Source organism: Danio rerio, chromosome 12 (assembly GCF_052040795.2).
Source record: "Danio rerio strain M-AB ecotype USA chromosome 12, GRCz13ab, whole genome shotgun sequence".
NCBI classification, from domain to species: Eukaryota; Metazoa; Chordata; class Actinopteri; order Cypriniformes; family Danionidae; genus Danio; species Danio rerio.
The window spans coordinates 13,737,836-13,751,715 of NC_141032.1; the positions used below are offsets into that span (position 1 = coordinate 13,737,836).

A 13,880-nucleotide genomic window follows, 5' to 3' on the forward strand; every position below is an offset into this window, starting at 1 on the left:
AAGTTTGTCTAAAATATGTTTGTAATCTCATTGCGTTATGTGTTTAATTTGCACAAGTATATTTCCAGCATTGCTAGCATAAACTATACACAGATATGTTTCAGCTTCTAGCTCCATTTCTTGTGTTGTTACATTCTGTAACGTGTCTTTAATTTATCAGAACTTCTACTTTCTACCATTTCTTTTTTCATTCAAGTCAAATATTATATATATCATTAGTGCAATACAGTGCAATACAAAACAATGTCACCACTAACCACTGTGAAATGATGCGTCTACAGACAAGTCCAAATCCAACATGAGGTCATCATCTTCCAGGTCACATGACTCCACATTCTCAAGCTTGTTGAGAATGTCCTTATAAAATAAAATGTGAAAAGACAGTCAGAATTGCAGCTAGGACCCATCCATTATACCAGTAGATCTCAATTTAGCATTTACAATTTTTTTTTTTCAATTTTTTTGTAGCGTTTTAAAGCCGCAAAGATCAGTCGAATCATCATTAGTTCATTCATACGTCAGCTTATTGACAGACCAGCTGATCTTCGGGGCTTTAAAATGCTCTAGTGTCTATGTATCTGTGTTTGCACTTGGTAAACAGTGGTGAAGGTCATCAGTAAACCGATGACCTTTACGTCTGATCGCAATCATTTCTGTTGAGCATGTAAACACAATGGCAAATTCAGCTGTTTTTCAGTACACAGTCAAATCTTAGCGGAAAATTGACTTTTTAATTTATTTATTTTTTTTTTTAAGTACCGTTTGGTATCGAAATTCAGTATCATAACAACAAAGAATCAGTTCATTAACTTGAGTTTGATAAATGGAATCTAAAATGTGTGTTTAGGAAAGATAACATTAGCTAACTAGTGCCATTTCCCTTAACTTACAATTCCCTTAAGCTAAAAATGGGGTCTGGTCTCCCTTATAATTTTAACTATCCATTCAGAACGGATCCTGAGTCACTTTGAAAGCAGTGAAAGGAAAATATTGTTGCAATTTTTATTTTGCTGATAAAATACAGCCAGGTACACAACACCATGCCATCGCAGATGCGCTCCTGTGTGACTCCAGGCAATACTTCTGGGTTTCTTTCTTACCGCAGCCTAGCTTTCACTTTTAAAATGCCAACCCCATGAAATCAGGTTATTTCTTTGTTGGATAGTGTGACGTCATATGAAGCGGCTTCTGGGTCCAAGCGATATATCAAACTGTACAGGGAGGCTCAACAAATACTTTTGAAAATCACAATCGCAATATTAATATCCATGTCTCAGATGGTCAGAAAGTGATTCATTCAGACTTTTATTTCAGTATGTTAATGTAAATCCAACTGAGCATTAAGTAGTCTTTTGGAACATAAGTAGTCATTTTGTGCATCATTCCCTTACAGCAAACTTAAAGGTAGAAGAAGAAATTAACAGGCAGTTGCAATAGAAGCCCTCAGGTTGATGTGGAAGAAAATGGTCAGGCGTTCGTTGAAGATTACTCAATCAAAAAAGAACAACGAAAACATCAATGAATTAACTTGCACAGTTCAATTATTCACCTAAACAAAACGGTGGTGGCTGAGGAGATCCCCCCTATGTGTAAAGTGCTTTAAGTGCCCAGAAAAGCGCTATATAAATGTAAGGAGTTATTAATTCTTATTACCCAAACAAAACAATGTGAGCTAGCAAAATAAAAATATATAAATGTTGTTTTCATGCAATCTTTAATAATGGCAAACCAAATGGATGTGGAAGCTTGTAAAATCATTTGAATAAAGCAATAGGCAGAGTAGACTTCTTTGAAGGAGGAAGGAGGACAATTGGTGCGTATTCAAGCAAGGAATAGTTCTTATACTTGATGGAAGTCATCTCCTCCTCTCCACAACTCATCTTTCTCAAAGAAGATTAAGTGCCAGCTGAGGACCTCTGCTAAATGACTTTTTTTACCATGACCAGCTACCTGCTCAAAGCATTACAACAGACTACAGGAATACTCAGAAGGGAACAGGCAATTTCCAAAATAGGCCATTTAAAATGTCTTGAAAAAGACAGAAGCAAAAATGTTTACAGCAACAAGCAGTACCAAAGACAGAAATAATTGAACTTCTTTACTTTAATTATTGGTTTTGTAGCCATGGTCAATGCCCTACAACCCTATCTGTATGAATGTCAGGCTATTAAGCCTAATTAGTATAACACTAAATTGCATGACCTAGATGGGGCTTATGTAGCAGTGATACTGGATTTAGTTTAATAATGAGGAACAGAGTGCAACAGTTAGACTCTAAAAGTTAAAAAGTCTATTCATTTTAACAGGAAAAATAAATAGAAATACAAAAAACTATGATAACATTCAAAGACAGAAGTTGTTTATTAATGATTTAGATTAACTTTTATTTATTATTATTATTATTATTATTATTATTATTATTATTATTATATCATTAGATATTTATAAAATACCCCTAGAATCAAAAGCTCCATATTGACCATATTTGGATTGGTCATGAATATTAATGAGCTCTACTGATGAGTAATTTACTTCACAATAAACATGATAAATTAACAAAAGGTACAATTAAAGATACCCTACACCTCTTCAGAGTGGCGCTGAGTAGATTTATAATATCTATATCCTGCATGTTGCATTCTGACAAGCTTTAAAATGATGACTGGTTGCCAGGTAATATTAAAAAGTCAGTTTTGATAAAGATAAATCAATACAAACACACACAAAATCCAAATTTAGCTGTATTATACACTCATCAGCCACTTTATAAGGTACACCTGTCCAACTGCTCATTAATGCAAATTTTGAATCAGCTAATCACGTGGCAGCAATTCAATGCATTTAGGCATGTAGACATGGGGTCTGTTTCAGAAAGCAGGTTAAGTGAAAACTCAGAGTATTTTAACCCTGAAATAAGAGAAACTCTGGATTTTCCGTTTCAAAATGGCAGGTTTGTCAATCTCGAGAAAGCAGGATAAGTCAAGCCTGTTTCTGAAAGAGAGGTAACTTTAACTCAGAGTCAGTTACTGTGGTAACTTACTCTGTGAACCTGACCTGGTCAGGAGCAGGTTTTAGTCTCTAAACTCTTTATTCTCTAAAAAGTTTCTGTCTGTCTTCTCCCCCTTTTTAAAGACAAAGAGGTATTTCTCGACTTAGCCTTACGTCTCCACACACCTATTTTAGAGCTCATTTTGGGAGATGTGCATAAAAATGATTGATGGAAACGTCACGATGCACATAAATTTTAAAAATATGCATAAAAACACACGCATAACGGAGTAGGATAAACTTTTATTCGATAGAAAAAATGCTCATACACTACGACGGAAGCACTTTTACTGAACAAATTACAGTATGTACATTAAAAAAAGGTCATGATATGATTATGAAAATGTGTGTGAATGGACAAACCAGCAGGCTGAGCACACTGTAACACGCCTTAAATGTTGCTTTAGTCAATCTAAAATGCCTTAACTGTTTTAGTATTAATGTATATTATTAATTACCTCCGAGCATCTGGAGCGTGTCAAGAGTCTCCGCGTCTCATGGCTTCAAACGCCCCAACGTGTTAATTGTGTGTTAGCATTGTCTTCTGTTCTGAGGCGCAAGTACATTTATTAAATAAGGAAATAATTGGCGCAGCTTCTTATACCGCAGTAAATTCTGTTTTACTGTTGATATTTGGTGCCCGTTTAATCATAAAGTGACTATTTTATTCTCTTTGACTCGTTGGATGGAAACGCTGCTTTATTCGAATGTTTTATGCAAAATTCTAGTTTTGCACATGAATTTATGTCATATATTTGAATGGAAACATAAATATTGCCTACATTGTAGTCACACACAGAACAAAGTCACGTACAAGCTTGTCCTTTTTAAATAAATAATTAGCTTAAACTCAAAAATAATTAGCTTTGACATGTGTTGTTACTAGATTAATGGGATTATATTCTTTCTAAAAACTATTTTTAGTACTTCTTACATTCTAAATGTTATATCAACCTCTATCACTTGATCAATAAAAAGGCAGACACACAAGTGCACATTTAAATCTATTAAAACTGATAAACGTGTATAAAAGTTTAGAAAAAAATTTATAAACGTCACACATTACATTACTTATTTTATTATACTTAAATATTTAAATACTTTAAATGTCAAATTACGCATTAACTTGAGCAGCTGTTTTCCCACGCTAACTGTCTCTGTTTAGTTGGTCTACTCAATGTTTATTGACTTAACTCAGATCTGCTGTTCTGAAACCGAAAACTCGAGCTCTCGATAAATCAACTCAGAGTTCAAGTTTCAACTCAGAGTTGGATGAACCTCCTTACTGAAACAGGCCCATGGTCAAGACGATCTTCTGCATTTCAAACAGAGCAATATGGGCAAGAAAAGTGATTTAAGTGACTTTAAACATGGCATGGTTGTTGGTGGCACAAGTGCTCTGAGTATTTCAGAAACTGCTGATCAACTGCACAACCATCTCTAGAGTTTACAGAGAATGGTTTGAAAAAGAGAAAACATACAATGAGCGGCAGTTCTGTGGGTGCAAATGCCAAAGGTCAGAGAAGAATGGTGAGAATGGTTCAAGCTGATAGAAAGGCAACAGTAACTCAAATAACCACTCATTACAACCGAAATATACAGAAGTGCATCTCTGAATGCACAACATGTTAAACCTTAAGGCGTATGGGCTACTGCATCAAAAGACCACACTGGATGCCACTCCTGTCAGCAAAGCACAGGAAACTGAGGCTACATTTTGCACCGCCTCAACAAAATTGAACAACAGAAGATTGGAAAAAGGTTGCCTGGTCTGACGAGTCTTGATTTCTGCTGCGACATTCGGATGGTAGAGTCAGAATTTAGCATCAACAACATGAAAGCATGAATCCATTCTGCCTTGTATAAACTATTCTGGCTGGTGGTGGTGGTGTAATGGTGCGAAGGATATTTTCTTTTCAAACTTTGGGCTGAAAGAGGTGTACCCCTCTTCTGATGATTACTTTCAGCAGTATAATGTGCCATGACAAAGCGTGAATCATCTTAGACTAGTTTCTTGAACATAACAATGAGTTCACTGTACTTAAATGGCCTCCACAGTCACCAGAACTCAATCCAAAATGCACATTTGTGATGCGGTGGAACAGGAGATACGCATCATGAATGTGCAGCTGACAAATCTGCAGCAACTGAGTGATGATATCATGTCCATATGAACCAAAATTTCGGAGGATTATTTCCAGTACCTTGTTGAATCTATGCCACGAAGGATTAAAGCCTGGTTTATACTTCAGCATCAAGGGATCGGCGTAACCCACGGCGCATGCAAAGCGCGCAGCTGTGTATTCATACTGCTGCACGCTATTTTTGCTGCTCTGCAATAATATTTCCGAAACGCTTGTTGGCAGTGAGGTGGTTTTTGTTTCTTTGTGTCAAGTTTCTTCACTGGTGTTTTGTTTTTTTTATGAATGCTTCCTCAATGTATAAGTGGTTCAAACTTGCTTTACTTGAGGCAGGATCTGGTGGACGAGCAACTACTTTAACCGTAAGGTCCAAAGCACTCACGTGGCTCTCAGTCCCATTCTAGGTTTAGTTTTACGTTTTGTTTAGTTCAGTTTGATTTGAATTGAATTTAAGTTTAGTTTAGTTTGATTTAGATTTAAGTTTAGTTTAATTTAGTTTTAGGTTTAGTTTTAGGTTTACTTTAGTTTACATAGTTTAGTTAGTTTAATTTAAGTTGAGTTTAGTTTAGATTTAGTTTAGTTTGATTTAGATTTTAGTTTAGTTTAGTATGATTTAGTTTTAAGCTTAGTTTAGTTTGATTTAGATTTAATTTTAGTTTAATTTGATTTAGTTTTAAGCTTAGTTTAATTTGATTTAGATTTAGGTCAAGTTTAGTTTAGCTTGATTTAGATTTAAGTTTAGTTTAATTTAGATTTAGGTTTAGTTTAGTTTAGTTTAGTTTAGGTTTAGTTTAGGTTTAGTTCAGTTTAGATTTAATTTTAGTTTAGTTTGGTTTAATTTAGATTAAGGTTTAGTTTAGTTTAGTTTAGTTTAGTTTAGGTTTAGTTTAGGTTTAGTTCAGTTTAGATTTAAGTTTAGTTTAGTTTAGTTTAATTTAGACTAAGGTTTAGTTTAGTTTGATTTAGATTTAAGTTTAGTTTAGTTTAGTTTGATTTAGATTTTAGTTTAGTTTGTTTTAGATTTTAGTTTAGTTTAGTTCAATTTAGATTTAGGTTTAGTTTAGTTTAGTTTAGTTTAGTTTAGATTTAGGTTTAGTTTAGTTCAATTTAGATTTAAGCTTAGTTTAGTTTGGTTTAATTTAGATTAAGGTTTAGTTTAGTTTAATTTAGATTTAAGTTTAGTTTAGTTTGATTTAGATTTAAGTTTAGTTTAGTTTGATTTAGATTTAAGTTTAGTTTAGTTTGATTTAGATTTTAGTTTAGTTTAATTTAGATTTATGTTTAGTTTATTTTAGTTTGATTTAGATTTAAAATTTTGTTTAGTTTTGTTTGATTTAGGTTTAAGTTTAGTTTAGTTTAGCTAGATTTAGATTTAGGTTTAGTTTAGCTTGATTTAGATTTAAGTTTAGTTTAGTTTAGATTTTAAACAGCAAAGCAAGGCTAAAAATGTTGTATTATACTTATACATAATTTGTATGCTACCCAAAATCAAATTTTCTTTCTATTATTTCAGTTTAATATTATTTGTTTTATTTTTAAAGTAACATATTTTAAGTTTTTAGTTAAATAAAAATGTTTTAATTAGGAGCTCAACTAAGAACAAGAGATTTTTGCCAGTGTAAAATTGTAAAATTTCCAAACTTTCATGCACTTTAAAAATATTAAGGCAAATTATTTATTTTTCATTGGGTCAAGTGATCAAATTTAGATGTGTTTATGTATTTTTTTTATTGGATAAAAGAACATTTTATGGGAATTGTTGTTTTTATTAAAGCTATTTTCTTGTTTAGAACAAAAAGAAAATTTAAATTAAGAGAAATATGCTTTGTGCCAGTTATTTAAAATTGTTCTCATGAAGTTAGAAAATATTGTTCAAGGCAAATTATTTATTTTTCATTAAGTCAATTGATCAAATTTTGATGTCAACCATAACCCTATTTTTTAATTAGATGAATGAACGCTTTTTTTAGCAGTTTTATTCTTAAACTGTTAACCTAATGAGACTAAAGCAAGTATGATTTTAAACACCAGTAAATAAGGATCAAGGAACAATAAACCATTACACTGACAAAGGCTCATAGCCGAAACTTTTTTTTTTATTTTAATTCTTACACTTACAGAAAAACTTTTTCGTTTCCTACACTTTTGAGTGCAGACCATCTTTGCTGTTCGTCATTTAAAAGGAACTTTGGTCCTACCACCAATGTCTGGAATAGTACTGTGATTTATATTTGATTTTATTCAATTTACCAATGCAAATGCAGATTTTCATGACGGTTTTGATGTTAGTGTGCTAAATGGTTGCTATCATCTCTGAGAACAGACGCTAGAAAAGAAAATCTGACCTTGGAAGAAGTAACTAAATAACAAACCTGCCTGAACTGTTTTGGGAAACACCATTATCTGCAGTCTTTCTCCTTTCTCTAGCTCTCAAAACAGTATTGTTTCCCTCTGCTCAAGACACAGGACGTGCTTCTGAATAAGCTTTTATTCCTGCTCCATTTTTTTGGCCTTTATCTTCTGTCAGACTGCAATATGTTATTTCATGGTGCTTTTTTTTTCCATTAAGACAACAAAAGGCCATTTCTCATACAGCCTCCAAGCCTTCATACAATGGAGCAGAGCTTTTAAGCATGGCCTAGATGTGACCGGCTCTATTGAAACATGTACTAATTACCTTATTCATTGTGTAAACCTTGGTTTTCAGGGCACAATAAATGATAAAGGTGTCATATATGTTGATGTCTCACCAAGCCTGCAAACTGTGAAATGTTGTATGCTTTAAACTGAACATGAATGTAAAAGGTAAAAGGGAAAGGAATCTTTCTAACAGTTAAGAATCAGTACAGTGTTGGCGGTAATGCATTATAAGTAATGCACGTTACGTAATAATATTACTTTTTCAAAGTAACAGGTAAAGTAATGCATTACTTTTACAAATAAGTAATATTATTAGAGTTACTCTTACAAAAATGTAACAACTTTTTATCTTGCTTAATTAGCTTTTACAAAATATATTTTGGAATAAAAATAGCCTTAGTCAAGTTGAATCACACACTCAATGACAGAGCTTGCTGCAAGGGAACAGACAGTCGCTCGCACTCATCATCATCATCATCATCTTCAGGGTCTGTTTTTTTTTTACAGCAGATGAGTCAGTGTACTGTTCTAGTAACTGAATAACTCAGGATATTGGTTTATTTAGAGTCAGAGGGTGTATTCGGTATGTTAGTGCTTACTGAAAACGCAAACCATTTCATGACAACTGACAACAAAGGATTAATTTGCAAATTGCCTGTCATCACAACAGACAGTCAGAAACCGAAACAATGGCAGGCCTGAGACTTACATTTTTGCAATGGATTCTTGTTATATGGAACTCTTTGAAGAAAGGAAGTGGATTGTTATTAAGTGTAGATTATGTAAAACTCGTGACAACTGCAAGAAACACGACATCAAAGAAATATGAATAAAATAAAAATAAATAAAAAAACAAAACTGGATGTAATGCACTAAACCCGCACCCAACCCTCAGCTATGATTGACATCAGTTCACCTTGCAGATAAAACAAGTAATTAGACTGAACTAAAAAAATGATCATTGCTTTTATTGTTGGGACGGTGCACCCACTGTCTTCTGTAGAAGCCACTACGTTTTGTAATATAGTAAAAAAAAATAATAATAAATTCTCTCTTGGGAAAAGATTTACACATTTGTTAAGGCCACATGAAACAATTTATTCAATGTATAAAGCTCAAAGATTTATTGTGATTTGGTGATTTTGTTGATCGCCTTCTTGTCATTTTGTTTATAAACATTTTAAAGGTTTAAACACATGCACTCTGGTTTAAACCCACTCTGTTTTTGCCTTAATATAAATTATTTCATGTTAGTACTCTTAGGTTTTATTGCAGTCTTTATCTCAATGGACAGTGAACTTATTATCTAATAAAACAAAACGTACAAAAGTAGCAACGACATGCTATCATTAATCTGTATATACAGCATGTATAGCTCTGGGCTCAGGAAGTTCTCAAAATATAATTTTATACTACTTTTTAAGGAAAATGAAGGCGTAGGTTATGTACAGTACAGTTGAAGTCAGAGTTATTAGCCCCCCTTTGAATTTTTTTCCTTTTTAAACATTTCCTTAATGATGTTTAGCAGAGCAAGGATGTCAGTATGTCAGATGATATTTTTTGTTTGGAGAAAGTCCTACTTGCTTTATTTCAGCTAGAATAAAAGCATTTTTTAGTTAAAAAAAATCAAATAAAACATTTTAAGGTAAAAATTATTAGCCCCTTTAAGCTTTATATTTTTTACTTTACTTTACTTTACTTTCTTTATTGTCCACAAGTGGAAATTTATATTTGGCTTCACCTCACAACCACATCAGCATTTACATTTCACACATCACAGAAAAAACATTCCACACAAATACATTCAACGTCGTCACATATATCACATTAAAAAAACACAATTTAAAACCCTACACATAATAAAACCCAGTATTTAAAATTCTAATGGCACTTGGCACGAAGGACATTTGATTCACATTTTTCTTTACTTGAGGTTGCCTAAAACGTCTTTTTTGATGGCAAGAGCTGAAATTTGATATTTAAGGGATGGGAACAATCTTCAACAATGATGTGTGCTTTCTGTCTAATTCTCATTGAATAAATTTCATTTGGTTGTTTTTGCGCTTTACCTACAATTGTACTGCCAATTTTTACTACTCGACACAGTTTTTGCTTTTCCTTCATTGGCAACAGTCCATACCATGCTATCATGTTAAAACTCACAACACTTTCAACCAAGTTCCTGTATACCATCTCAAGGACATTTTGACTCACACCAAATTGTTGTAACCTCCTAATGAGGTATAATCTCTGCATTGCTTTTTTAAAAATGCACTCTGCATTTGCAGCAAATGTTAGTCCACTATCAATAAGTGTTCCTAAATATTTAAAACAGTCAACTGTCTCTATTTCATGTCCCTCAAGGACCAGCGGTTTCAACCCTTGATTAAGCACTTTTTTATTTCTGCTAATTATCATCTCCTTGGTTTTATTAAAATTGATCTCCAGTGAACTCTTTTTACACCAGTTTTGGAGCATATGTATATAATTATAGTACGAGGTATCTCCTTCTGTTCCTATTTTAGTCAACCGTCCAACAAGTGCCATATCATCTGCATATTTAAATAACTTAAAACCTGAATCCTGGATCTTAAGTTCATTTGTGTAAAGAGAAAATAGTAAGGGTGATAAAATGCTTCCTTGCGGAACTCCTGTATTTACAATCATTGTTTTAGACACCATTTCATTAACGACTACTCTTTGAGGACGATTTAAAAGGAAATCTTTAATCCACCAAATAAAATCACCATTCACTCCTAGATCAAGTAGTCTTTGCAGGAGAATATCTATCCGAATTGAATTAAAAGCTGAGCTAAAATCTATAAATAAAATCCTTACGTTTGTGGTCTGTTGAATATGTTCAGCAGCAAAATCACACAAAGTTGTTACAGCATCGTCGTTGCCCCTCTTTCCCCTATATGCAAACTGAAGGGGGTCCAAATCGTTGACCACCTTGTTCCAGATGTGCCTTGATAATACTCTTTCCATACATTTACCCAAAATAGATGTAAGAGTTATTGGTCTAAAATCTTTTAACTGATTGGCATTGGATAGCTGAAAAGCACAATCTCTCAACACGTGACCTTTAAGCCCATCTGCAGGTGCTTTATTTGGCTTTATACTAGCAAGACAAGCTGCTATTTCACACTCTTTAAGTTTAATGGGCTCGTATGCAGGAATATTAGAACAGATTTTATCACATTCAATTTTACATTCCCATTTATCAAACCTAGCAAAGAAAATATTTAAATCTTCTACTATAGGTGCACCATGTGATAAACATGCCTTTTACTTTCTTCCCATGACACTGTTCATTTCTTCCCATGCCTTCTTATCACTACCTTTAAATAACTTATCCTCAATCTTGTCTTGTTCCTTTCTTTTCTGTCTAAATAATTCAATATCCCCATTTAAAAAAGCAGATTTTTTCTCATTTACACATGTTTTAAGATCATTTGTAAACCATAACCTATTATTTGGGTACATCTGAATTGTTTTAGTCTTAACACAATTACTTTCACAAAAACTTATGTAAGATGTAATGGTATCAGTAGTTTCATGTACATTTTCACATGCATCAAAAAACACTTGCCACTCTGTATTTTCAAAACAGTCCCTTCCTTTTTTAAATGTCTGCAGAACAAACTATCGTTACACAATAACTTGCCTAATTACCCAAACCTGCCTAGTAAACATAACTGACCTAGTTACGCCTTTAAATGTCACTTTAGGCTGTATAGAAGTGTCTTGAAAAATATCGAGTGGAATATTATTTACTCTCATCATGCAAAGATAAAATAATTCAGTTATTAGACATGAGTTATTAAAACTATTATGTTTAGAATTATGTTGAAAAAATATTCTCTCCATTAAACAAAAAATGGGGGAAAATAAACAGGAAGGCTAATAATTCAGGGGGGCTAATAACTCTGACTTCAACTGTAGGTGGTTGTTAAATGCAGCTTTTCTATAAAAAAAAATTAAATAAATAAAAGGTGAAAACACACCTGCTAGTTCTGAAAGAAATCAATCCTCTGCCAGGTAAGAAAAAGTAACATAAAAGTAACTCAAGAGTAATTACGCAAAACTTTCCACAAAAAGTTACTCATTCATTTATTAATTTTCTTTTTGGCTTAGTCCCTTTATTAATACTGCGTCACTGCTTCGCCACAAAAAGTAACTAAGAAACGCAACTAGCTACTTTTTTGAGGGATTAACTCAATATTGTAATGCACTACATTCAAAAGTAACTTTCCCCAACATTGAATCAGTGTATCTAATAATCAAAATATTACAACAATGCAAAGATAGAAGTAATAAAGTACAAAATACGGTCACTGTACTTAAGATTTTTCTGGCATCAGTGCTTTACTATCTATTTTTCTGACAACCTTTTACTTGTGTACATTGCATTTTTACACAAATATCTGTACTTATTAATCCCTACATTTTTAAACCAGGCTTATTACAACAGTTTTAATGAGTTTGGTGGTGGAATATATATTATTTCTTGTCCTTGTAAAAATTAGCTTGGAGGTAGGGGACGTGTCCCCATCAATATTCACAGATTATTGAAATGTCCCACCAATAATTGAATCTCCTCCAAAATAAAATAATACTCTTTCAACTCATATTAACATAAATGTATAGAAAATCCCACTCTCTACACTAGTGTTACCTCTCTCAAACACATTTGGACATTGTGATTGGCTGTGCTTTTCCATGCTGTGAACGGTTGCTATAGATCTTTTTCTTATATTGCAAAATTGCCCATTATGCTTTGCGTGTATGTGCAAGAAGAATGCTTAGAACTTACGGTCTGCAGCTGTTGCGTATAAACAGTCACATTCGGACAGCTTTGGAATGATTGTTCTGATTTATTTTATTCGCTTTTAATGTCTTTGAACTAATACTGCCGTCGATCAGCGCCACCTCCTGGACTGATCATTTAAAAATATGTGATCTAGTAGGATGGAAAACAACTGCTGTGTGGCATTTTTCCCTCGCTGTCAAATGTCATATTGTGCCGTTTAAAGAAAGCCTCATCCTCGCTAAAGTCAACATTTTCTCTTTCGTCATTACTAGTCAACATTTTCTCTTTTGTCATCTCTAGTCAACATTTTCTCTTTCGTCATTACTAAAGTCAACATTTTCTCTTTTGTCATCGCTAAAGTCAACATTTTCTCTTTCGTCATTACTAAAGTCAACATTTTCTCTTTTGTCATCGCTAAAGTCAACATTTTCTCTTTCGTCATTACTAAAGTCAACATTTTCTCTTTTGTCATCGCTAAAGTCAACATTTTCTCTTTCGCAATCGCTAAAGTCAACATTTTCTCTTTCGCAATCGCCAAAGTCAACATTTTCTCTTTCGTCATTACTAAAGTCAACATTTTCTCTTTTGTCATCGCTAAAGTCAACATTTTCTCTTTCGTCATTACTAAAGTCAACATTTTCTCTTTCGTCATCGCTAAAGTCAACATTTTCTCTTTCGTCATTACTAAAGTCAACATTTTCTCTTTCGTCATCACTAAAGTCAACATTTTCTCTTTCGTCATCGCTAAAGTCAACATTTTCTCTTTCGTCATTACTAAAGTCAACATTTTCTCTTTCGTCATTACTAAAGTCAACATTTTGTCTTTCGTCATCACTAAAGTCAACATTTTCTCTTTCGTCATTACTAAAGTCAACATTTTCTCTTTTGTCATCGCTAAAGTCAACATTTTCTCTTTCGTCATCACTAAAGTCAACATTTTCTCTTTTGTCATCGCTAAAGTCAACATTTTCTCTTTCGCAATCGCCAAAGTCAACATTTTCTCTTTCGTCATTACTAAAGTCAACATTTTCTCTTTCGTCATCGCTAAAGTCAACATTTTCTCTTTCGTCATTACTAAAGTCAACATTTTCTCTTTCGTCATCGCTCAAGTCAACATTTTCTCTTTCGTCATTACTAAAGTCAACATTTTCTCTTTCGTCATTACTAAAGTCAACATTTTCTCTTTCGTCATCGCTAGTCAACATTTTCTCTTTCATCATCGCTAAAGTCAACATTTT

At 33.1% G+C, this 13,880-nt stretch overlaps 1 protein-coding gene across 1 annotated transcript in view; it reads right to left on the reverse strand.

Annotated features, from left to right (window-relative positions):
• Positions 1-13,880, reverse strand: part of ccser2b (coiled-coil serine-rich protein 2b) — a 137,506-nt gene that overhangs the window by 48,454 nt on the left and 75,172 nt on the right. Inside the window, 1 exon segment of the mRNA XM_087275978.1 lies at positions 258-357. Coding sequence (XP_087132104.1) covers positions 258-357 — 100 coding nt within the window.